General features: G+C 38.5%; 1 protein-coding gene across 1 annotated transcript in view; it reads right to left on the reverse strand.

The window, feature by feature from the left end:
* Positions 1-2,900: 2,900 nt before the first annotated feature.
* The window catches only part of PLA2R1 (phospholipase A2 receptor 1), a 37,089-nt gene continuing 14,199 nt past the window's right edge, over positions 2,901-25,790 (reverse strand). Inside the window, exons 10-30 of the mRNA XM_041403757.1 lie at positions 24,960-25,072; positions 22,788-22,957; positions 21,602-21,804; positions 21,161-21,306; positions 20,597-20,681; positions 20,098-20,230; positions 19,660-19,695; positions 19,085-19,242; positions 16,777-16,841; positions 16,339-16,442; positions 14,905-15,047; positions 13,970-14,087; positions 13,055-13,185; positions 12,345-12,480; positions 9,498-9,736; positions 8,803-8,971; positions 7,775-7,915; positions 7,229-7,345; positions 6,617-6,793; positions 5,918-5,947; positions 2,901-5,698 (exon numbers count right to left, since the gene is read on the reverse strand). Of these exons, the coding sequence (XP_041259691.1) occupies positions 5,481-5,698; positions 5,918-5,947; positions 6,617-6,793; positions 7,229-7,345; positions 7,775-7,915; positions 8,803-8,971; positions 9,498-9,736; positions 12,345-12,480; positions 13,055-13,185; positions 13,970-14,087; positions 14,905-15,047; positions 16,339-16,442; positions 16,777-16,841; positions 19,085-19,242; positions 19,660-19,695; positions 20,098-20,230; positions 20,597-20,681; positions 21,161-21,306; positions 21,602-21,804; positions 22,788-22,957; positions 24,960-25,072 (2,832 nt within the window). The 3' untranslated portion in view covers positions 2,901-5,480. The remainder of the gene's footprint in view (positions 5,699-5,917; positions 5,948-6,616; positions 6,794-7,228; positions 7,346-7,774; positions 7,916-8,802; positions 8,972-9,497; positions 9,737-12,344; positions 12,481-13,054; positions 13,186-13,969; positions 14,088-14,904; positions 15,048-16,338; positions 16,443-16,776; positions 16,842-19,084; positions 19,243-19,659; positions 19,696-20,097; positions 20,231-20,596; positions 20,682-21,160; positions 21,307-21,601; positions 21,805-22,787; positions 22,958-24,959; positions 25,073-25,790) is intronic.

The raw sequence follows: 25,790 nt of genomic DNA on the forward strand, positions 1-25,790 counted from the left end.
ACAAAATAAATGCAAACTTTTACTTTCCAAAGATGAGAATCCATCTATAAAAATCTGAAAAGATAGAGGGATGTTATTGTTCTGCCTTGTTTTCTGAGACACTGACCCAGCTATTGCATTCTCCTGTTCCACACAGTGGTGTTGGTCACCCTTCATGCACCCAGTGACAACCACCGCTGCTGCTGGCCATCCACCTCTGTAGGAAGCAGGCTGTTAGTTTTGTGCCTTTCTGGGCATGGTTCAGAAAGACAGGCTTCCCTGTTCTCCTTTGCTAGCATGCAGAGGAGAGGAACTTTCGGCCCGCTCTGCATTTCATGATTTATTTTGTATCTACAAGTTTAGCTGTTGTGCTTCCTAAAAGAAAATGTTTTCAAGCATTTTTTTCTGAGAACCACAGTAGAAATTTTGTCTTTAGGCTGAGGTTAAGAAAAAAGTAGGATAAGGTAGTAGAAGTATTTTTGCTGTTTCCTAGCTGTGCACTTTTGGGAACAATTGCAGTTGGGAATTACTTCCATCCATAAAGATAATGGATGTAGAAGTGGATCAGGAACTCTCATGCTTTGGGCAATTGGGAGAAGGAGAAAATAAATCTACTTTCAACAGTGCAGTGGAATGATTACTTATGCATTATGATTACTTACGCATTTCTATGTCTTAATTTTTCATTTCCCCTGAAAAGTAGTAAGCAAATGCCTGTACTGACACAGTCAACAAAAAAAAATTAAAATAATTCCAGAGAGATACATGGCTGAAGCATTTTCACTGAGTTGCCTTTCCGTGAAAGGCACCAGAATCAAAATATACCACAAAGATATGCTTATTTATTAAGGAACCTGACTGGATTTTCACTTTACTCACCATAGAAATGAAAAGCCCCCACACCAATGTAAGGACTTGCATTTCCGAGCCCTTCCATGCATCCCATTAAAGTGGTTGAGAAGGAACACTGAGACTCAGAAAACTGTCTGAACCCAGCTTTGTAACGCTGTGGCCAGGGCTCGGAACTCACACTGTTGTTTGCTGCCCTGTGACTTGGGAGTTTTGCTGTTTGTTTAACTGAACTTCTAAAGGACCCAGAGCAGATCTGTGACATTTTCTCTCGCACAGCTCGTTTTGTCAGCTCTGTGGGTACCACTACCATCTACTGGCCAAACCGAGACTGGCTGCGCTTCCAAGCACCACGATCCATCTTAAATGATTCCGTCTCAGAACACAAGGACGCCTGTGGGTTTGTTCCTGATGGTTACTCACACATCTGCACCAGGGCTGCACCAAACTGTACGATATCACTGCTGGCCTGCAGAGGTTTAAAACCAACATTCCACCAACTGCCAAAGGAAATATTATAGCTCAAGTAGAGGTCTCCATTTTTTTGTGGATTTTTTGATGGTTTTTTTGGTGTGGTTTTTTTTTTTTTTTTTTTTTTTAGCTGAGGATTTAGAGCCCAGTTGCTGAATGTGTGCAATTTAGCTTTTAACCAAGCAAATGCCCTGGAGGAAGTGTGTGCCGTGGTTTTCATTACAGTGGGTTTATTATTACAAGAGAGTGAGGATGCCTGTTACTACACTGAGGGAGGTAACATGATGAAAGAAAAACGCAGGGGGTTAAATTAAATGGGAATTTGTGCAATGGTAACCAGTGCTGGTCAAGTGTCAACAGAGCATGCAAACCCACTATTTTTTCCCTATGGTCCCTCTGGACTGTACAGCACAAAACAGCACAAATTTCAAACAGTCCGTGGCTCCTTGGTCATGCCCCAGCTACAAAAGTGTGTGTGTGCAAAGGGAGCAGAGGCAGGAGAGCGGGAGGGAGGGGGATCCCTGCACAAGGAAGGGCAGTGCCCTGGAGAGGCACAGCCAGAAGAAAGGACTTTGCTGAGGAGTCATGCTGCCCACTGAAAACCTTGTGCCACAACCACCCTCTGCTGTGTCCTTCCATGCTGGGCATCACCAGCATACAAATGTTCCCATCACAGAATTGTGTCCACCTGGGGTAGGTGCACTGAACATGTCTGTTCCTCAGAGACATGCTGCAAGAACTGCTAAAGGGACCAGGAGGTAAATTTTGTCCTGGAATGGCATCTGCAAAGACAAGCAGGTGGAGATTTGACAAATCTCCAATATCTGCCCAATATCTGGCAGATAAGTTTGACTTGAATCTACCTGTCTCTGGTGGGGATACCTTTCCATTGCCCAAGAAAGATGTGGCATGAAAAGATGTAACACTTCTCTTTGGGTATGAACACTGAAAGAAGCTAACATGGCAAAAAACCCACAACGTTCACTGGCCTATTCAGGCCCTGTTGAACCCAGTCCTTGGACACACAAACCATGGTGGTGCTATCCATGGAAGCTGCTGTGTGGAAGTCCACATATCTCTACCTCATTTGTGGAGGATACAAATAGGCTCCCACATAGCACACTCTCCACAATTCTGCAGGAAATTTCCTCCAGTCCACCACTCATCACTGGTGGCCTCAGCTCACTACTGCAGGGAACAGGCAGTAGACTGGGAGAATATCTGTAAATTAATGCCATGATTCCATCTGCCATCCTTTCTGTTGGTGCTCTGGATCCCACCTCCTTCCAGCACCTCTTGCACACATATTCTGGGATATCCTCATCCATGCCCTGGGAAACACTCAGACCACCCTGTGTGTGGAGATCATGGGCAGTGCCCAGGTCTAGTCCAGTCCCACAGCCTGAAAGGAGACTGGAGCCAGCTGTGCTCACACAGGATGAGCCAGGGCAAAGCCTGGGCACTGCTCTTATGAGACACTAAAGCCTCTCTTCTTGGTAAAGCTGGGAAAGATTCACAACAAATTACAGCAGACAACTGTTAGTCACATTTTAATTTTCCAGTTGAAATAATACAGTGAATCTCACTGCCAATGTCATCAAGGTCAGCAACAAAAACACAGTCACCACATACTCTGATCAGGGACTATATAGGAGACCTCTGATTAAGGGAAAACAATTGAAAGCCATTGATAACAAAACCCAGAAAGAAGACTAGAAAACAATCATTGATTACATTCTTGAGTGAATAATATCTGCAGTTTTAAAAAATTAGAATGATGAAAGATGTAAAAATAAATACCTAAGGGTCTGTTCCTTCAAAACCATTTCAAAGTAGGAAGAAAACATTGCTTGAACTTTTTTTTCTTTAATACAAGCTCATCTATATCAGCATTAATCAACAATCACTATTTTGAGGTTAGGTTTATTGATTATGGCATTACCCTTCAGATATATTTTAAGGAATAAAACATACTTCAAGGAAAATTGATAAAACACCTATGTCAAGTTTTGTGAAAAAATACAACTTCATTAACCACACCAAAATCTGACCAGAGTCTGTATAACTATCACCAGCACTGTAGCCCAATAAAATGTCCTCAGAGATGACACAGCTTAGTCCTGCAAACAAAAACCACCCTGCAAGCCACTCTGCTTGCTGTACTGTAAGCAGGCAGCATTTACACACTTCTCAGTGAATGTGATGAAAGGGGTTTATTGGTTTAAGTTCCTCTGGCTTTTGTCTGAATAGGTGAAATAGTCATTGGGAAAGAAGAGGTCATAAGCTTTCTTTTCTTTTCTTTTGGCGGTAAAAAGCTATGACAATTAATACATATAAACAACAGATTATCTGGCAATTGCACTCAAAAGTTGCAGTCCACGAACTCTAACAATGGATTGCAAATAAAAACAGTCTGATAGATAAATCTAGAGGATTAAACCAAAACTTAAAAAATATTACTGATGACTAATGTATGGGGTCAAACTGCTAGACAGAATGTACACAGAAAAGCTATTTATATTTTATATGATAGAAAAATTTCAGATTAAGAACTTGTGATAGCTACAACCTTAGAAGTCATCAAAAAGAGTAAACCAGTTCTGTAAACCAGCACAGAAATATTCTATGTATGAAATAATTTTTAAAAATAGCCCTACACACAATTATGGCATGAACAGGCAATTTTTGGCCATGTGAAATCTAGGTTAAAGGAGGTCATACATTCCTGTGCATGTGCACAATTATTGTGTAAAAACATTTCATTTGGCCTTAGCTGCTTGCTTAAGTCTGAAGAACATACCTCCTTCTCAGGACTCTTGCAAAACTTTTAGAATGAGTCACCTTAAAACAAGGAAACTGAGAAATAGAATTACAAATGCAGCCCTTTGCAGCCGCTTTTAGAGATGGCGGAAACGACGCTAAATCCATTGTGAAGTAACCATCACTAAGTGCTTGTTTTTCCACACTGCAGTAAAAAAAAAATAAATTAAAAAGCTCCCAGGTGTTTTCAGAGAGGTGTGTGGAGGACTTGGTTGGATTGGTGGGAATCCCAGGGCAAGTAAACATTTCTGTCCTGGGCTGCTGCAACTGAGACAGCATAGAGACCTGAGCTGGCTAATTCACAACCATCAGCAGAGCAAGGGGTCAGCAAAATTCACCTTCGTCCTTAGCACCTTGGTATGAACACTGAAAGGGAAAGTGCCTGCTGCATGGGGAGAGAGGAGTAGCATCCTTAGGGAACAGCAATGTGGCTCCCCCACATGTCATCCTCAGCTTTGGAGAGCAGGCTCTCAGCAGAGCGTCCATGAATACTGCTCACAGGAACACTGCAGCTGAACAGCAAGGCCATTTGTTCCATACCTTGAGAAAGATTTATAACAGGGATAACAGGGTTTTTTGGTTTTTTTCAAACAGATATTGCCCAAAAATATTATTAATGAAGGCTGGTGGGATTCCATGTCTGAAATAATCTAGGTGAGAGATGACATAAGTAAATCTTTAATAGGACGCTGGATGCATCTAAAATGAATGTAATGCTTTCAGGATGACAAAGCCCATATGCCATTAAATCTCTAGACTAATTTATTTCATAACATGGACTAGGCATCACAGGCCAAACTACCAAAACTCTGGCAGTCCCATGTCAAGAGTGACTTCATCTCCCTGCAAGCTTGGAAATCAATGTGGCAAGAATCTATGGTCTGAAAAATAACTGTTCATTTCACCAGGAAAAAAAAATGGTCTTCTCCATAATCCTTGGAATATATTTCAGAGTTCCTAAATTCAAGGCCAAATTTCAATGCCAGCTCATAAGCAGGTTCTGCAAAGTATAAAAACAAAACACACAGGCCCAAACATTCCCAAAGGAAAAAGTTGCATGAAAATGTCCACTGCTCTGGGACCTCAAACACGTCTGCTCCAAGTGAGTGGCTGGAGGTTTATGGTCTGTGAGTATTTTCAATTCCTGGCTTGTCCCAGAGAAGAAAATTTCTCCATGGCTCTACCTTGCATCCTCACCTCATCCTGCCACAAAGCAAAATCTCTCCAGGATAAGGGCTCCTCCAGCATTGATACTGATGGCCCCTCAGGATATGGGCACTCCGAGGGACTCGGAGTGAGAAAACCACTGTAGGTTGTGAAGTTTCACACAGAAGAAAAGACCACGTGCTACTTCTGATCAATTAATTGTTCTCACTTCTCTCAAAGTCAGAAATGAGGATGCTTTCTTCCAAAGCAGGACTATCAGCATTGATCTGTGGCAAATAGGCATCTCTGACCCACAGTATCCTGCGGAAGAGTTGGTTATTCTCTTTGTGCAGGCACCACAGGAAAAGGGAAATGGCAGCCAACATCACCAATGTCACAAGAACAGCCAGAGCTACAAGCCCACTGTATGATGCTGAAAGGGAAGAACAGAAATTGTTATTAAGCAAATATAGCTACAATTATAAGTAATTTGAAATATAAACATATAGCTCTTTTAAGGAAAACATTACTATTCCTTATATGTCACATCAAATTTCAAATTACAGGTTTAACAGTGAAAAAAATATTGTCTCACAAAATATCAGCTCAAAATGTGTATTATTCCTTATTAAAAAAAAAGTACAGAGTTTACCTTTTTCAGAGGATTCTGTTGTACCAATATCTGAAATAAAATCCAGAACAGTCACAAAATGACCCACAAAGGTGATTATGTATATTCACTTTAAAATTAATACTGAGAAGACAATCTACCTAAAACCAACAAGAATAAGCTGTTCTTTGTTTAATTTCACTCATGTCAATATTATTCCAACTGGCCAAGTTAAACATAATCTAGTATGCTATTTAAAATCCCTTTAATTTGGTGCAATATATTAATTGGCATTTGTGCAAGGATGAGCAGCAGTATGTATCTACTTTTTAAAGTACAAATTCATGAACAGAACCCTGCACAGATCAGCCTGGTTAGTGGTTCCAGCAGTGACTGAGGCATTTTGTGTGAGTTCTGGAAACACTTGAGCTCTCTCACAGACCATTCCTACTGCTGTGGTGCCTGCACAGCTCTCCTAGGCTGGACCTGCCCTCCCTGTGGGGGCTGTGGAGGTCACCCTGATGTCACAGGAAGGCTCTTGCAGCTCCACAGGCAGCGGCTGCCTGGGCTCCCCAAACAGAGGTCACCCCAGCTGCCCGGGGCTTTTAGAGGTATTTTTTTCCCCAATGCCAAGGGACAGAATTAATGAAATGAAAATTGACATGAATTAAGCAAGCAACAAGGAACAAGTAAAACAATGGTTATAAGTACAGAACTGCCTTATTTTATGGAAGCACATACCTGCATCCATTTTACATACAAAACCCTTTTTTTCTATGCATGGAGATAATTGCCAGGCTCCATCTGTGGTCCTCAAGCTGATGCAGAAATTCCCTTTGAGATTATCAAATTCAGGCTCTCTGATGCCCCAGTTAGAATAATTTAAAGGAGAACCATCAAACCAGGAGACTGTCTCATCTGTGGGCAAAAGTAGAAAATTATTACAAAATAGAATATTATTTTGAGAAATATTTCTGTTTCAGTCAGATTTACCATCACATGAAAAACACAGTATTACAGAATACCAGGATTTTGTCTCTTTGGCCATTGTATTTCTTTTCTTGAAGGATTTATAAACATCCTATGTAGTTAACACAGAAGACAGTCTAGTGTATCTTTAAGAAGCAAAGGAAGGCATTTACATGCATGTATGCATATTAAGTATTCAGAATACTGGTAACCATTTCAGAAAGCCTCACTGTTTTTACTACATCATAAACAGGCACAAATGAGTGAAAAAAAGTCTCAAAACACCAAGGTGTTGTGAAAAATGGTTATTAAAAATGGGTTTTGGAAAATAACTAAAACCCAAACCAGATTCTTACATGCAGTTCTATTCTTCCCCAAACTTACTGTCTGTAACAAGCAGAATGTTCAACCAAACCATTTGTACAGAATAACCAAAACTGTGTAATTCTTCCAAAATGAAGGCATTTTCATCTTCATCTTGAATAGTCAGAAGATTTGATCCTTCAAATTAAACACAGAACAAATTTTCAAGCAATCCATGCCATTAAAATTAAACATTGTATTTCAAAAAGTTAACATTATGAATCTTAATTTCAGAGCTTGAAAATTCTGTTTATACATTATAAGTTCCTAAATTTGTAATAATTGTGAAAATGCTCAAGCAGATACAAAACTTTTCTCACATGACTTCAAAACAAATTTGAAGGTAAAAATGTTCATGTTATGTTTTCTTGTAGAAACCACTATTTTCACATGGAAAGGAACATTTTTTTGATGCGTGCTGCCTCCAATTTCATAGTTGGCTTATGAGTTCCACTATCGTTATCTTGAAACAGAGAAAACATATGCCATGATTTCAGTCATTTCAGAAAATAAATATTGATTTAAGATATCACAATGACATTTGGTAGCTACAAAATAATCACTTACCTTGATTTTTGCAGACCTCATATGCTGTATCAAAACTCATGCCCTGAAGAACTGTGGAAAAGCTGTAGCAACTGTTTTTGAATTTGATCCAGGGTACAGTTTTTTCTGAACATAAGCCTTTGTAGGCATTGAGTTTCTTTTCTGTGATAGAAGTAACAGCACAGCTTTATTGGCACAACAAAATACACATTAATATAACATTCCACACACTGTTTTGGAGTAATGCTAATAGCATGTTATTGTGTTATGCCTCTATTTTTTCAAAGCGAAAATCTAGCGGTTGCATATATTTGTATTAAATGAGAACAGCTGGTTTTACTTCTGATCAAAAACCTTGCTGGATCACAACAGCAGGATCAGGACAATAACTGATAGTGATGTGCATGAGCTAAGCAGGGGCCCAAGTGACCAACACCACTGAATGGGAACGACTGGAAGAACTGGATGCTGCCACAAGACCCTGCAGTCTGGTACCGAATGGAGCTCCAGACCTGAATTCTGGATTTAACTGAAGCCCAGGTGACTGACGGAGCATTGCAGGAAACACAACATGTTTTAGGATACAGAAAAATATTCTTACCTTTACTAAAAAAAATTGCACAATCTTTGATGTGCTCATCAGCAAAGTTATGATAAATTTTTCACCTTGCTCTAAATGCTTCCCTTCTCCCACCCCACAGTTAATTTCAGCCATCTGGATTTATTTCCATTCAAGCTAGGTCATTAGCAATCCTCATTTTTCAGAGATAATATAGTGTTCACTGAAGAGACAGAGTAGGTTATTTTCATGTTTCTTTTCTATTATGAAAGTTCTATTTCCATTCTCTTACAGATCAGACCTGATGGCCAATATTTTATAGGAAAAAAATGGTTCTTCACAAATAGGAAATACAGAGAAATACACTTCAATTTTAAGTAATATTCAGCCTTGCTTAACCTCTAACCAATTAACCTCCTTTCACATATTTCCACTGTGAGTACACAGACTTGCAGATTCAAAGATTTAATATAAACCTTGACTGACTTACCAGGTGGCACATGGCAAACTGCTCCTTGCAGAGGTTGTTCACAATCTGCGCTTTTCCAGTGCCCTGCAGTATCAATGTAAACACAGCTGCCAAGGGCCTGGGACTCATCATCTTCCCAGAAGGTGAACAAAGACCTGGTCCCATCTGACCATTCAAAGTTAAGCCCGTTCTGCCAAAACAAATTTCAGGTTATTTTTCTAATATAATTCAGCATCCCACAAGTTAATCTTCTTTTGGTGGCATGCTCACCAGAATTACACAATGTCTTAATTTTCTAAAGGCCCAGCAAGGATCAAAAAAAGGCAGAGTCAAGGATCCTCCTAACTCCCTTTTGGGAGCCGACGAACCACATCTAATTTCTGCTTTCAGCAAGCAGTTATTTGGGCCATTGGGCTACTATGATGAAACAATGAAATTTCAATGTCAACATTTCAAGAGATTTTTTTTTCCCACATTTTTAAAAGTTATCTGTGGCTTTTAGTTTTCAGTAGTCTTTATACCAAACTGGCTGTCACTGGATGTACACATTATATTAAAAGGAAAAAAAAAAAAAAAAAGAAAGTTTAAGGCTCATATCTTCCAGAGTTTCATCTCTAGATGCAAACTTTCTGTGACTTCAAATCAAGCTCACTAGCTTGCTACTGGAAAAATCTCCTTTGCAGCATCACACTGACAGCCGGGAGCCTCCTACGTACGTCGGAAGTGAAGAGGCCGATCCAGTGGCTGTAGCCCAGGCGGTTGATGATGATGGTGAGGAAGGCCTGGTGGTACTGGTCTGTAATGCTCACCAGCTCTGCACTGTTTGCCATGCAGGCTTGTAATGCAGAAGACCATGTAAAATTCCCACTTATTAGTTTGTACACTCTGTTTCCATACTCTAGAGTATCTGGCACAGGATACATATCGGATGCATTGATAAGATGTCTGGATGTGTCTGTTACAAACAGGAAAGAAAAAGAACTTATTTTGAAAACTGACAACTTCATCACAGATGAGCAGCTTCTAAAAAAATCTGAACTATCGTTACAAACAAACTAAAAAAATGAAAACTCCTTGGTTTTAGGAAGGCACTGTGAAATTTAAAAAAGAGAGCTCTGTTCAAATCCACTACTGCTTTCTTTCATTTTAGTCTCCTTCAGAAGATAATTCAAAAAAGGGGAAATGGAATGCAGCAGGATGGCAGAAGCAAAGCACCAGCTCATCTTTCTAGGAACTGACACATCTGTTTGGACACTTGAGCAAATTTAGCAGTTCACTACTGCCAGCAAGAGGCTCTCTCACTACTCCCTTCCTCGCTTCCCTGCTCTTCCTGCTGCAAATTCCTTAGTCTGGCGTTCGCCTGACCCTGCACAAAGCTGACACAGCCTGTAAAAAGCTGCAGAAAATGACAGTAATTAGACAAAAATAAATATATAAAGCAGGAAGTGAGAAACATATATGTAAGTTTTCTGCTGAATTAGCAAACTGAACTGCCTGATAGTTTGGCATAGTGCCATGGGTGTCCCACTGGGAGGCAGGATGGTCCAGGAGCACTCTGCTGTGCATGGGGCAGCGCTGAGCTGCATTACAGCAAGGTACATGGGCCACTTTCAGATCCACTGCCCTGCTGGGAAAATCTTCAATTGTAACAAATAGCATTTGAACCTTGTGAGTTCCCTTAGCTTTATCTGACAGTGCTTAGTGGGCAAGTGGCCATCTGATATACAAAGGTATATCTTGACCAGCCCACATCACTGGGATTCATTCCATGAAAATAAAATTTTTGGAGGCCTATGACCAAAAAAGGGTAATTAGAGGAATGGGATGTTCCCCAAATGGCCACCAGAGACTCTCAAAAGACCCCATCTCGAATGCAATGTAATATAAGCTCCAAGAAGTGATTTAAATATGCAAAAGAATTCACAGAACGTTTAGCATATATGTATGAGTTTGGGGAAATGTAATGAATATGTATCAGTTTCACAGATTTCAACTAGTCTGTTGGCTGGCTGCAGGGCATGGAATAGGAGGAGATCTTCCCTGCATGCCTGGCTCCAAAATAAAATAGTGCAGCTTTCTAACACTGAAATTACAGTGTTGGAGAGTTTTATTCCTGACTTTCAGTGACACAGCTGAGAAACGTGGGTAGGATCCTGGGCACCCACTGCAGCCCAAACCCTCGCCAGAATCCCCGCCACCATAAGGCAGCTGTTTTCCTTCCTGCCTTTCCACCCCTCCTCCATCTGTCTCAAGCAGCAGTAAGGGGTTGAAATACAAATGTTTGGGATGTAACTGAAACAAACCAGCAGGAAAGCACACATTTATTTTTTCTGCACCATGTACAGGATCACTCCAGCCCTTTCCGCAACTGTAGTTTCCAATAAATGAAGTAAAATCCAGCTATGAGTGACACGTAAGCACTGCCCAAAGCTGGCACTTGTTCTGCTTCCCAGCTGGCCATGCCTCCCCTCCCAGGCAGCAGCAGCAGAGTGTTGTCTCTGCATTTTAGGGTTAAATGTAGGGGTGATCATACAATATAGAGCTGAGCCATACAAAACCACCCTTGCAGCAGAGGCAGCTGCCAAGGCGATTCCCTACAGGTTCAGATGCCAGCCTCCCTTCACCTCAGGGTCACCAACGCGCTGCTGCCCTGTTTGGGTGCTGTGTCCTGCCAGTGTCCTGCTGGAAGAGGGGCTGCCCTGGCAGGGGCTTCAGAGCTGCCCACGGCCCCCAGCCCAGAGGCAGCACCAGAACGTGGCTTGAGGAAACACAAGGAACCGTGTTCCTGCCCAACACAAGGAACCGTGTTCCTCCCCAACACAAGGAACCGTGTTCCTCCCCAACACAAGGAACCGTGTTCCTGCCAAGCACAACAAACCGTGTTCCTCCCAAGCACAAGGAACCGTGTTCCTCCCCAACACAACGAGCCGTGTTCCTCCCCAACACAACGAGCCGTGTTCCTCCCCAACACAACGAGCCGTGTTCCTCCCCAACACAACGAGCCGTGTTCCTCCCCAACACAACGAGCAGTGTTCCTCCCAAACACTTCATGCTTCTGGCACTGGAACTTTATGGTGCCAGAATTAGAGAAGTGTGGTACTAGAAAACAGAAGCCAAGCTCTATTCAATAAGCCAGTTGGGTCCACACTGTTCAGAAAAATATATTTGCTAGAGTCTCTTCTGATCGCACATTGCAAGTTACAACCCCCCACCCTACATCACATTTTCATCAAAATCACCCTCAGTTTAGCCTTTTGTGGTTACTCTGTAGCCATGAGAGAAAATATGAAATTTCATCTCTATTTCTAATTCAAAGGCACTACAGAATGCTCAAAGTTAGGAGAAAAAGTTAATAACAGAATGTTTTTTAGCAATTACTTCTACATCCCAGCTACTGATTTATTAAATAGTGTAGAGCTAGTCTGTCTAAACAGCAAACTTAGAAATCTTTTATGTTCCTTGTTTTAGAGATTTATAAAAAGCTGCTTCTAGATAAAAACAAAGTAAGACAAATTCCATATAGTAAAAAAAGAGAACAGAAGCAAAGCAAGACAAAACCTTACCCTGAGTCTTTTGGCAGACAAACCCATAATTTTTCTGACAGTTTTCTAAGTACCATTTTCCCGTAAAATAAAAATTAGGGTTATTTGATACCAATGTACACAGTGGAAGTTGATCTTGAATGTTAAAATGCTGTCTCTGCAACCAACACAGAACCTTATATTAATTTAAATATACACCGTGTAAAACAATATATAATTATTAAATTAAATTTAAAAGAATAATTATCTCAAAGTCTCTATAACAAACATTTAGGAAGAACAATGAACAGTCCCACAAATGCAATTTGAAACAATAAAAAAACCCTCATAATTAAAAAGTCACAAGCTTTCAGTGAACAAACCAAAATGCTAACCCCAACTGGGACCAACATGTTGTAAAACAATGTATTAAAATAGGAAATTAATAATCTTGCTTCTTAACTTTTCTCAGACCAAGCATGTAATACTAACCACATGATTCCAACTTTGCTGCTTAAAACCAGCTGCAAGAGAATGTGAGTAGAGCCACAAATTATGTGAATGTCTGTCTCAATGGTGCCTTGTTTGCTATTTCCAGTTGTGCCTGTAAATCTGCGCCCACAGTTCTTCGAAGTTGCAAAAATTAAGAGCAGCCTAAACTGCTGTAACAACTTTGGCCCTGTCTTATGGAAGTAATGATTTTTATGGATAAAAACAACTTCTCATTGTCACAACCCCCTAAAAATACTCACATCCACTAGTTCAACTGGTGACCAGTTGGAATACATCTGTGGATTTTCGTTCAACCATTTTTCATAATCGTCACTCTGGAAACCAATCCAAACACTTGTTTTCCACCCATACAGATTCATTGTTATGAAGGCTAGAAAATGAAACAGAAACAAAATAAAATAAACCAGTTAGCATTTAGGGATAGATGAAGTCCCTCGCAACACACTAAAGCATTGAAAAAATAATTTCCAATCAATGATGTTACACAGTTACTAACAAATAAGAATGAGGGGCATTTCAGTATCATCTAACCATATATTCACTTAAATTTATTAATTGCAATTGGGTTAGGATCTAGTCCATTAGCTAAAAATACCAGTCCAACCACAACACAGTCCAACTGAAGAAGATTTTCCCAATTTTATTTGAAGTTTTCTCAACTAAAGATAGCTAGTGAGATTCCTCGACATCCAAATAAGTGATTTTACAAGTGTGTGTGAAATTCAACTACAGGTCTTTTATTAATAGGTTTCATAAATATTTCCAAATTTGCTGGCATTTGTTTCTCTGACAGTTCCAGCCTGGTGCTATACTACAGATAAAATTTTAAGTACTACTGAAAGGTAAAAATTAGATATTAAGGTAGAAATTTTAAATTGCAAATTTTTAAATGGTTATTCCATTTTTTTGAGTATTTTTAAAGCATGGTAAGCACAAAAGAATTTGCAATTTTTCCTTAAAATGTATCCGTCATATATCTCAGTGAACCTTTAAATTTTGGCAAACTAAGAAACATTAATGTGTTTAAAGCAGTGGAACCATGGGTAAGAGCTGAACAATCTTCTTTCCTAAAACTGCATCCAAGATTAAACTTTATTACAACATCCTAATGAAGACGACGTGTTATTTATTTAACAATATTTCCAGCACTCTACCTTGCTCCAGTTCATCTTCCAGGATAGCAAGTGACCCATCATAGTTACTGCAAAATTCCTGTGCAGAGTACCAGTTTCTCAGATGATCTGGATCCTTTGGAATTTGTATTAAAAAGCACTGTTTCAAAAAACAAAACCAAACAAACAAACTTGCTTTGTTTGCCTTCCTCCAGCCATTTATCAATCACTAAGAGTGGTCACTAAAACCTTCCACATGCTGTCACTGAATGTTAAATATTTCACTGGTTTCTGTCCTGCCATGGACATCTCCAGCATGCTCAGTGTTAGTTTTCAGCTGTGATCTGGATTGCATTCAAATCTGTTGTTTCAAGGCAAACAATTGATGTTAAATTTATCCCTGCAGTCACTGCAGTGAGCACTGGGATAAATTCAGCCACCTCAATGCATGTTGCTAATAAGGAACTTGGGCATTTAAGAGAAGCCAGATGAAACAGTTACCTTTTGACCCTCAATTGCAAATTCACTTTGGCTTATAATTACCTTTAATGAAGCCCATTTGAAACAGCATGTTTCAGAGGACAGCAGCAATTAGGGATCCATTTAGCACATCAAGGGGTTAGAGACCTCTTTTGAGATCATAAAAGACACTTGGAATTGTCATATGTGGAAAAGAGAGGATGGAGCAGGCTTTTTATGGCAAAGGGACAAACACAATTGCATAGCTTTTGCATATATGAGTACTTACTCCCTAAAACTAAAGTAAAATTTTTAACACCTCGTTAAGACAACTTAAAGTGTGCGCAGCTACTTAACAGCAATACATCTTGGTGTCACCATCTCAGTGGTTATAAAGCTAAGAGCTCTGTTTTCAAAAAACAAGAAAATCTTCAAATATTAAGTAATCCTTAAGTACAATTTCTGTCCTACATATGGAATGCATTTTGAACAATGAAACAGCATAAAAAAGGTTTTACTTTGAATCCAAAGTGCAACCAGCCTTTGGGACACACTCCTTGTTGGTTCGAGTCTTTTGGAACCTCTTTCTCTATCTTCTTTGGAATTTTACGTTTACAAATACAGGGAAGAGAAACAGTACAGTTTTCATCACCCCAGAGTCCTGAGCAAAAAGAAAAATCACAGTTCAATGTTGGTTTGAGAACTGGAAAGGGTTTTTTTTCTTAGATAGCTTAGATATTGTTTAGTGTTTGAGTAAAAGAGATTCTACATGAAATACATTTGGACATACTGCATTACAGTGGATTTGATGGTTTATGGGCACATCATTTTATTTCCAGTTTAATTTTATCAAGTAAAACCAGTTCCTCTACACTGAGTCAAATAACATATGACTATAAAACCATTTATTAAAAAAAAAAAAGAAAAAAAAAAAGATGCCTTCCAGATAAAATAGTTTGACTTCCTTACATTGAAAACTTTTGGCAAGATCCAGGTCATATGAAATGCTGACCTGCTTAGGAGGAAAACACACTTTTCAGGAAACTCAACAAATTTTTGGCCAGCTCCCACCTTCGGCCAGCTGAGAGGGGAGGGTGGGCATCTCTTCCTTTTATCTGATACTAAAAATGGCAATGGCAAACTCAAGCATTCATAAGTCATGAATCAAAACCTGATGATCATGTGTGGGAAGAAAAGAAGGTTTTATGTTTTTTTAGTATTGACTTTTGAGCCCGGGATTACAAGACTGCAGCTGCATTAATCTTTTTCAGCTTTTCTCACAAATACAAAGCTGGCTATTTTTATTTTCCTTGGAACCTGAACTGTTTACTTTATCATATGACTTGCAGATCATCAGAAAACACACACTGGAAAATTACAGAAGTCACTAAACCAGCAGTACTGTGACTTTTTTTTAATACCCAAGTAAAATATTGAACTTTGCCATGATTGAAAGGCTAGCACCAGAATTATGGCACCCAAAAATCCCTCAGAAGATTGGCTATGGGATCAAAAATAAGGTAGAAACCTGAGTACTTAAAATCATGTGCTGATAGAAAAACAGTTCATAGATGTAGGAAAAAAAATGTTTTGAAGTCCACGTGGTCATTTGGTTGTGAGAGAACTGTGAACACCAGCAATGCATTAACATTACTGCTGTTCCACATAAAAGCCCAATTAATACTGAGGTATCAATATCATTGGAATAGTTGTATTTTGACATTAGCGAGCTGTAACTATTAATATAATTTTAAAACCTAGTCTCTGAGCATGTTACTGATATTTCACTATTCTTTCCTTAATCACAGAAGCAGTCATGCAAATTATAACCACGGAACAGGACTTTAATATGGACTGCATTTCTCAAAAGCAATGAAAAAAAAATATAAACCCTTTGGCCAACAACAGAATCAAGTTACAATTACTACAACAAAAGGAAATATAAAAGAAACCTGTTTGTGATGAAATGAAGCCACATCTTTTCCCTGGTCTCTGCAGATCTCCTTCCCTCCCTTCATCCCAGTTCTGGTACGTTACTGGTGATTCATCTCTCCAGCTGCACAGAAACATTAAGAACAAAGTTTCACTTTTTCCTGTCCTTACCTAAAATTGCACCTTCCATTAAAGGGTTCAAAAGGAGATGCAAGGGAGAAAGTAAACAAACAATCACTGTGACCAAGGTCAATATAAATGTCTTTTACAACCCTGTCAGAAGGAATACTGCGATATGGAGATAAAATAAGTGCAATATTATCCTGAATGATATTTACATGAAAATTGAAATTGTCTCTTGACTATCCCACTCAGTCACCAGACTGCTTTGGCCCATCATACGGGGACAGGGCATGCCAAGCACAACTCACAGCACTGTGGCACACACAAGTTCTTACCGAAACTCATCACTGAGGTTTTCTGCGTGCAATCCAATCCACCAGTGAACATCACCAGTCGACAGCTATAAAAGAAATGTTTAGCCACGTGTTTAGATGATGTTGCCCTTCTACCAATGCATAAACAAACTCCAAAAGTCAGACTGTGTATTCAGGTAGCATCTCCATTGGGTTCCAATGGGAAGAACAAGTGCTAAATCCTGCCCATGTTAATTCATGTAACTTCAGTGGGATTATTCACTTGAGTAGAGCATGATTTAGCTTCCATATTTCCACAGGATTGCCGATGTGTCTTCTGTAACCTAGGAATTTACAGTTTTAGGAATTTACAGCCTATCTGATTTGAAAAGACTGTCATGTTAGACCATAATTTGTTTTCCCCCAATTCCTAAAATTAAACAATAGAAAATATTTCCTTTAAGCAGTAATATAGTGCTGATCCTCAATGTTTCCAAAATGCTTTCTGAACATTTACTAACTTTGTATGGTTCATACCAGAGTATTCTAGAGATGCTTTCCAGATTGATTGCTGTTCTCATGAAAGGAGCTAGACCTTTGCTTCTAAAAGGCCAAGTGTTATTGAAAAGCCATGGAAATAATGTAATTCCAACAGCCATGTGTTATTGCTTTGTTGAATTGATTCTAGTTTCAGCTATGACTTGGTTTTACTTCACGGTTAGCCACTCAAACACAGTTTGGGGGCTTTTGGAAGAAGAAAAAAAAAAAGTTCTGAATGTGCAGGACACTAGAGAAGCCACTCTGTATCTGCAAGGCATTTATTTTTTGTCAGGAAGAACTGAAGTCCAGCCTGTGTTGTGCTTCCACACTGTCCTTTGAGTTACAGTTAGGCTTTCTCCAGCTCACATCTTATTTAGCAATATCAAATGAAGAAAACACATTTCTGAGAAAACACGCTGGAATGCTCTCTGATTTGGTATTGCCTGGCCCCTGAGTTGAATTTTTCTAATCACAGCACTCAGGCTACATACTACAGCTTTTAAAGAAATAGTAAAAAATGTGATTCCAAATTCCACGCTAAGAAATTTTAACCAAGTTTTCAAATGACACATGCAAAGTCTGTTTGGACTGCTGAGTATTATTTTAGTCATTGCCACACTTACTCCTACTTCCACAGGAAAATAGTTACAATCACTCAGGGACAAATGTGGCTATGCTGAGAAAGCATAGCCAAGCCCAGCAGGCTTTAAACCAGCTGTATATGTTGTACTCTGAGACAAAACTCCTAGGAAGTTAAGCTGATTTCCAGTATAAAGAGACTAAACTTTGCTTTTTCATTGCAGAATTCTCATAAACTTTTGAAATACCCACTAATTTTAATTATTAATCCAGTTTTAAAAGATCGCATGTAAATAAACATTACTTTAAAGCAGCATTCTGATTATCTATTTTAAGTGATCTTAAGTTGTAAATATATATATATTTATATATATTTATTATATATACATAATTCCTTGGAAACCTGAGAGACCCCATATTACTACAACATAATTCTATTTATGCTTTCTGTTACAAGTTAAAAGCAGAGAAGGCCTATACACAATAAGTGTGAGCCAAAAGTTTTTCTACCCAGAACTGGATGTTCTTTTAAAGATTACACTACAATATCCCTTTACATTACAGCTGCAGAATTTTGTTTTCAGTAAGGCAGACAGAATATTTGCATTAATTTTTAAAATTGTCGTTATTTATTTTACTGAGAACACCTAAAAGGAAACAGACTCAATTTCCTGGGAATTCATCTGCTTGTGAAGCTATTTCTCACTTTCAAAGCTGTTTGTTACATCAGAAAGGTTCTAGAGAATTTCTGCTGTAAACCTGAGGAGGAAATTTAGAGGAAAATGTCCCTTTTTTTCCCATATAAAAATCCATTGTCACAAGGAGGAACCATGACAGCTGCCCTTGGCCAGGGAGGAGTGGGCAGAGAGGAAGAAGCAGAGCGGGATGTACACCACACAAGAAACACACTTTTCTCTTTGCCCCCAATTACCTTCCCAGCTTTGGGATAGGAATCTGGCTTTTGCTCCTCTTGGGTCTTTTGAGGCAGATTGATCAACCTGCTCAATAAGAGAGCTGGTTCTGCAGATTTGAAATGTTATTGTCTTCTTAAGCTAAATAAGGCTTCAGGGACAGATAGGGGAAATGAAGACAGCAAGAACATTATTTCTAAAGTAAAATGTCCTTTGGATTCTACATGGAATAACAGGAGACAGATTCTCTGAAAGATACAGCAGAAAACAGCCAGTTACCACCTGAAGGTTTATTTTTTAAAAGGGGTGCTTTTTCTTACCTTCCTTATTTTACTTTGAATAAAGGTTTGTTCACCAGAAGAATTTATTATTGCCAATCCACCACGAAGCCAGCCACAGACAAACTTACAGGTTTCCCATTCTGCAGGGCTGACATGGAAAAGATATTCTGCTCCTTGATAATATGACCAGGGCAGTTCTAGAAAATGAGAAAAAGTGTCAGTAGTATGCAGGGGTAAAAAACTCATTCCAGGTCTCATCTTTTTTTACCCCCATGGCCAGCCTGCAACCACATGTCAGAGGACAAATACGCCACTAAGAACAGCAGAACCATATTTAACATACCAATTTGTGGTGACATAAAATGGAGTATGAGTTTGGTTTTTTTCATGATACTCTATCCCCTGAGACTGCAGTAATGTCAAGAGCAGTATCTGATGCTCTGGTGTTCCTAAACAACAGTGGCAGATTTGATCTGTAACAAATAGATCCTACAGAGTTTCTTACTGTAAATTTTCAACTTAGAATATTTTAGTTATTTTATTTTTAACAAAGGCTTAAATTCTATTTCCAAGTGATATTGTTTCAAAATGAGAAAAAGAAAATATTTTCATACCAGCTGTGTACCAAACTGGATTCATTGGTTTGACACCTAAAAAAAAAAGTACAAACGAAAAATCACTAAGAATATTGCTGTTCTTGTTCAGGGATAAAAAAGGGAGTTAAACCTTCAAATTAAAGTGGAATAAAATAACTGCCATGCTCACTAATAAACATTTACAGTAGTTTTTATGAATAATGACTTTGAATGGGTATTTCCAATTAACTGGTAATCTTGCTATATGTTTTTAAATTGACTGTTCACATTAGATCTATTAACTGGACAACAAACCTAAGTGGAATAACCTTTTTCACATTGCCATGATTTCATGCAGAAGACCAGTGAGAACTCCAGAGGTTGCTAGAAAGGAGACTTTTAGATATTTTTTTCCTTGTCTCTACTGAATTGCAAGTAATGTGTATAACAGACAGTGCATGATAATTAACATTCTACCTTTTGGTATTTTGCATATCCATTCACGCTTTTCTTTGCAGTGTGCTGGAAAGACTGTTCTGTTTACTTTGAACACACCACAGTTTCTTGAGTCATCTTCAACATACTTGTCCTCCAAAAACGAAGATACAACCTGAAAACAGCACATTGATTCGCTTTCACTGACAGCCCAAGAGGAAGCATTTAAAAACCTCATCATGGAGAAAAAGGAAGGGTTTAGACGTGTATAAAACAGGAACAGCTAAGCAACAACTAAAGGACTGCCTAAATTATGATGGTAAAATACAAATAATAGGGTCCGTAGTCATGTTCTCCCAATGTCCTGTCCAACTCACTTGTATCAGACTTCTTCATAAAAATATGTGAATAGCTATGAAACCTAACACTTTTTTATATGATTAACAGCAGTTGCCCACATCTAAAAGCCTTTGCCTCGATTCAACATATGCTCAGCTGTGACGTGAAAGGTTACTGAAATACAGAATAAACAGATAATTACAGGTGTTCTGTCAGACCACTGCCACGTCCCTCCAGAAAGTGCATTTCTTTTATTAAATCCAATCCAGAACTGTCTGTCTTCTGTTCTATAACAGAAACAAAGAAAATAACATTTCTCATGCACTTTTTCCTTAGCCATTTCAGAAATAATTTTAATAGCACAAATACACATATTAATTTCTTCTTGAATTCTATATATCATTCCATAATACATTTCTTAACATTTTAGTATCCTTGAAGTAAACTCTTGCTTTCCTACTAAAATGTTAGATTATGTTTTACAAGATGAAAACATTTAAAATAGGATTAAAATGGTAGAACCTCCATTTCAATGGGGAATGCTAATTCACAAAAACACCACCTTGACAACAATAGCTGCTCAACATTTACCACAAAGCTCATCTTCAAAAAGAATCACATTGCAATGCTGCTGACGCATTGCACTCATTTTTTAGTTCACATTAGAGTAGGGACTTCTTTGGGCACTAGTAAAGAGGATGGCAAAATGTCAATTGTAGATTAGTATGATTATGATAAAACTTGTTGGTGTTAAAAATCTATTTACCTATCAAAAATTGTATATAATAAATTGTTTAAAAATGTCTCTTCATAGATGTGGCTAAAACTAGCAAGATGGGCTCCGAAATCTTGACATAACGCTTCTGCTTCATCCCACGTTCTTCTCATCAGAACCTTTTCGTTGTGAAATATCTGCAATAAAATAAACATTGTCATAAATGTAGTTCATTTCAGAGACCAGTTTTTTCAGAAACCCATAAAAATCAAATATTAGTCACAGTTTTTTCCAAACTAAAGCCAGGTATATTTCAAGCATAGCTCTGATTCTTGTTACTTTCTCTCACTTTTAAATGCAGTACAGGATGGTAACAGGAAAATGTTTCTTTGTTGAGTGAAAGAAATAATGCCTCATCAAAAGTGTTTTAGGAACAGCATATCCTTAAGCTGATATAGAGTCAGAAAAACTTAAAGCAAGTATGATATGTACCTTGTAGCAGTTGAGCAGATTAGGTTCTGACTCCCATCCAAAATAGCAGGAACTCGAATATCTCTGAAAAGTAAGCTCAGGTTCTTCATAAGAATTGACTTTTTGCTTGCACAATGACATTGCTTTGAAGTTCTCACAGCTTTTCACCTCCCAGTAACCAACAGGGTGCTTCGCTCGCATAGCCACGCATCCTCCAGAACGACCTAGACATGGGAATAAGTGCTGAATGTCAGAATAAAACATCTGAATTTCGTGATTTCTTTGGTCAAGTTGCTGTTTTATTGACATGGGTTTCTGGATAAAACCTTAATGAACTTACAAAACTAGCAAATTCTTTGGTCAGCAGCCAATTTATAAGCCTCTCTTGGCTGGCTTGAGCTTGTAAAATGAACCAGGACAAAGAGTTCCTCTCACAAAATGCACAAGAATAAATGCAATTAAAAACATTACTTTTGCAAAATGCAGTAGTAAAACAATAAATGTAAAGAGTCCAAATCAGAGAGCCATTATTGAAATGGAGCATCTTTATAAATATGTCTCTATTTTCAGGTATTGCTTGGTGGTTTATGCTTCAAAGCTTGAACAACTGTTTAATATTTTCCATTTTTTTTCCTAGGAATATTTTCCTAAGAATTACTATGAAAGAAACAAGATCAATCTAAAGGGGAAGAAGAAGAAGAAGAAATCTCCACACTGTTATTCACAGAAATGTTTCTGGCAACCTCTGGCCTATTTTTCATATAAAACGCAAATTTCAACCTGTGACTGTTACTGAATAAAATTCATGATTTTCTAGGATCTTTTGCTCAGGAGTCTCAGGAAGACCTTGAAAAGCTCACAAAGAAATGTATGGAAAGCATCAATTTTGGTTTTTGACGTTCTTTAAAAAATATGATGTATGCAACAAATGTGTTATAGTTCATAAAGGAACACATGAAAAACACCTCACAGGAAAAGAAGAATTTCAGGGATTCACTGTGTCTATAAGGAGGGCCTGACTGTGGGCAACTTCAGGTTATGGAGCCAAGAGCAGATGTAAATTTACCTCTCTGCTCTCTGGGCCAGGCAGGGAGGAAAGGACTGGGACTCCCCAGTCCCTGCTAAGCCACCGGTGCTGTGGAGGAGCGAGCACCCTCCCCAGTTTCCATTTCCAAGCCTTTGCATTTTTTACCAGCGTGCTACTCACGTGGCTGGTACTTGTTCCAGTTTGTGTAGCTCACAGAGTGATTCTTGCCTGCTGTACTGAGCCAAAAGTATTCTCCTGTGTTGTTGAGGTCTTGCAATCCTATCCAAAAATAAGTTCTCTCAGATTCTGCCATGCTGCGGATCATGCTGTTGATAAAAGCTTGTTCAAACCTTAATAAAATAATCAAAACAAAGGTTTTTAGAATAATACAGGTAAATTGGTATTTCACTGACTAGCTCTCTGACATTATTTTAATTTTCTCAGAAGAGAATGATACAATGGAGGTACTTAATTTTCTTTACAGAATGCTCTGGGGAACTTTAGGCACAAGTCTGTAGCACAAGCCACAATTTATCCCTATTTTTTCAGCACTTGAGCACATAAAAGAAACACTAGAATCAGATCTTATAACCTCAGTGCTTGAACTGCAAGATGTAAAGACAGAATGTATTAATGAGGCACAAATTAAAACAATAAACTCCATGTATGAAGGGAAAATGTTAGTGGGGTCTGAAAAGGCTCCAGAAGACAGAAAAGAAAAATCTCTGCACAGAAGTGTCCTACTGAAACCAGCAGACACACAAACCAGCACTAAGAAACCAGATCTGAAGGACCCAAAGCACCAGCTGAACTGACTACAAAGAGTCACTTTTTTCTTCTTTGATTTCTTCACTAAAGTTATGTGAGAGATACACACCTTTTTGCAAGTTATAACTGCCATGCATAGTAATCCAATATTCACTTAAATGCAATTAGTTCTGATATAGTTTTTATACAAACTCTGAAAAGGATGGCTAAATATAAGGATGACATTAATGCAAAAAATGGAATGCAACACTGTGATCAGTGTTACAGTATCTGTAACACTGTGAGTGACTCAGAAACTGTATTTAATTTTCATTTCCTCTGCATGTCCTCTTTTTATGTCTACCCTCCTTCTTCTGCATTTTAATGAACATTTTAGGATCAGTAACTGAAACGTTTTTGCGGTTTTCACTCTACAACAACAAACCCCAGCAGTAATTTAACAAAACCACTAAATTAAAATGCTTTTGCTACTCCTTGCTATTGCTGCTAAGTGGAACTGGGAAACAACATCATAATTAGTGATGGATACACTGAGAAGTGAAAAAATAAAATTAAAAAAAAGCAGAAAAGGACAGAAGATATCATTCTAGTGCTGTGCAACATGTCCTCAGCTCCCTGCCACATTTGAGCTGCCAGTGCTCAGCTGCAAGAATTTGTCCCTTATTTCCCCTGAATATTTGCCACACTCCAGCTCAGTGCTGCACATCCTGTGCTCAATCCTGGAACCACTGGGCAGAGCAAATTCCCATTGATGTAAATCCTGATGTAGGGTAGCCAGAGGTTTCCTAAAATACCTACCTACTATTTATCTGATTGCTGGGGGTTACTTCCCCTGGTTTAAAGGGAGCAGATGTTTCCTCCTTGTATTTTCAGAGTTTTGGGGGTTTTTATGGTTATTTTGTTGGGGTTTTTTTTTTTTAACAATGAATATGCAGCAGTTAAAGTATCAGTGTGATTTATCTATTAGTATGTCAAACTTTGGAAAGCCAACATAAAGGGTAAATACCAATGGGAGGAGAGAAAACCCAAGCATCTGGACATCTATAGAGGAGAAAGCTCTTGCTAAAGCTGGAATAGAGGCAAATAAGAACAAGGCATGGGAAAACAGCAACAAATGCTTTCAGACATTTACTCTCTTACCCTATTTGCTGCGAAACCACATAAAATGAATACATAAATAGAAACATTTATAAAACATTAATTGATTTGAATTAAAATTTTATATTTTTAAACTATAAAAATAAGTATATTTTCATTTTTCAGTACACCCTCCAAGTTCACCAGTAAAGTTTCTTGAAGATGTTACATACCCCTGCAGAAATAATTTTCTTTAGATTTCTGCATGCCCAAGTGTGCACATTGCTACAATTATTTACTAGCCTAACAGTTGCTTTTTACTAAATTTATTTTCAATTAAAAAGTAAGGCAAAGCACACCTTTGATTTTAGCTGATGTTAGTAATTATGCTCATCTCTCAAGCAATTATTATTTCACCACGGTGACATGTTTTGCCATGCAACACTTTATAAAGTTAGAATAGCTCTTGTTAGAGGTATTTTCACACTGTCTAATAGGATTAACTACCTGTTTGTTACTGACACAAGTGCAGATGGGCAGAAATAACCACTGGAAGCATGTTCAAAACTTCGAGGGGTACTGTCGATTTTGTAACAATATCCACCATGTCTTTCCCATCCCTTAAAAGAAATGAACATTATTTTATAGATTGTTAATTATTGTATAGCTGTTAAAAACTTGGCCCCCTTTTGTCGGATGATCCCTGGCATCCCTACAGATCTTTTCTTTCCTACCATGGTTGAAGAGCAGTTACCCTCAAGGTCACTGAAATGTGGATATCAGATGAGCCAGAACACTGTGCCCATGGTCAGCCTGCCTCATTTCATCTCATTATTACTCTTTTACTTCATTCACCCCAGGGTGTCCAAAAGACACCACCTGGACTGGCGTAAGTTCTGCAGGCATGAGTTCATGCAGCAAAACTGCTTGGATTTATGATTAACTGTTTTAAACCAGCAAGAGGATAAAGAGATAATACACTCTCTTAATCTTTAGATTAACTGAAAGTAACTTTTTTCACATTAGAAAGAAAAGGATCAAAGCCAAGGGACTGTAAGAGGATTCAGCAAATGTTTTTACAGGGTGTGAAACACCAAGAAGCAGAAATTTATGACGAGTGGCTCAATATTTTGAGACTCAATCCTGAGGGACACAGGATTGAGAAGAAGTTGAGGTGCTCTCAATCTGCTGACTATAGCTTGTCAAGAAAACCTCGATGCTCTGCACATTTTTCACCCAGTCAGGATTGTGACAAACCTTTCTTACACTAACAACACACAACATTCTTGATAGGTCCAAATGAAATAAATGCAGTCACCCTAAACTGGAAATCTTAAG

The sequence above is a fragment of the Onychostruthus taczanowskii genome, unplaced genomic scaffold (genome assembly GCF_017590055.1).
Source record: "Onychostruthus taczanowskii isolate IOZ18803 unplaced genomic scaffold, ASM1759005v1 scaffold20, whole genome shotgun sequence".
NCBI lineage: Eukaryota > Metazoa > Chordata > Aves > Passeriformes > Passeridae > Onychostruthus > Onychostruthus taczanowskii.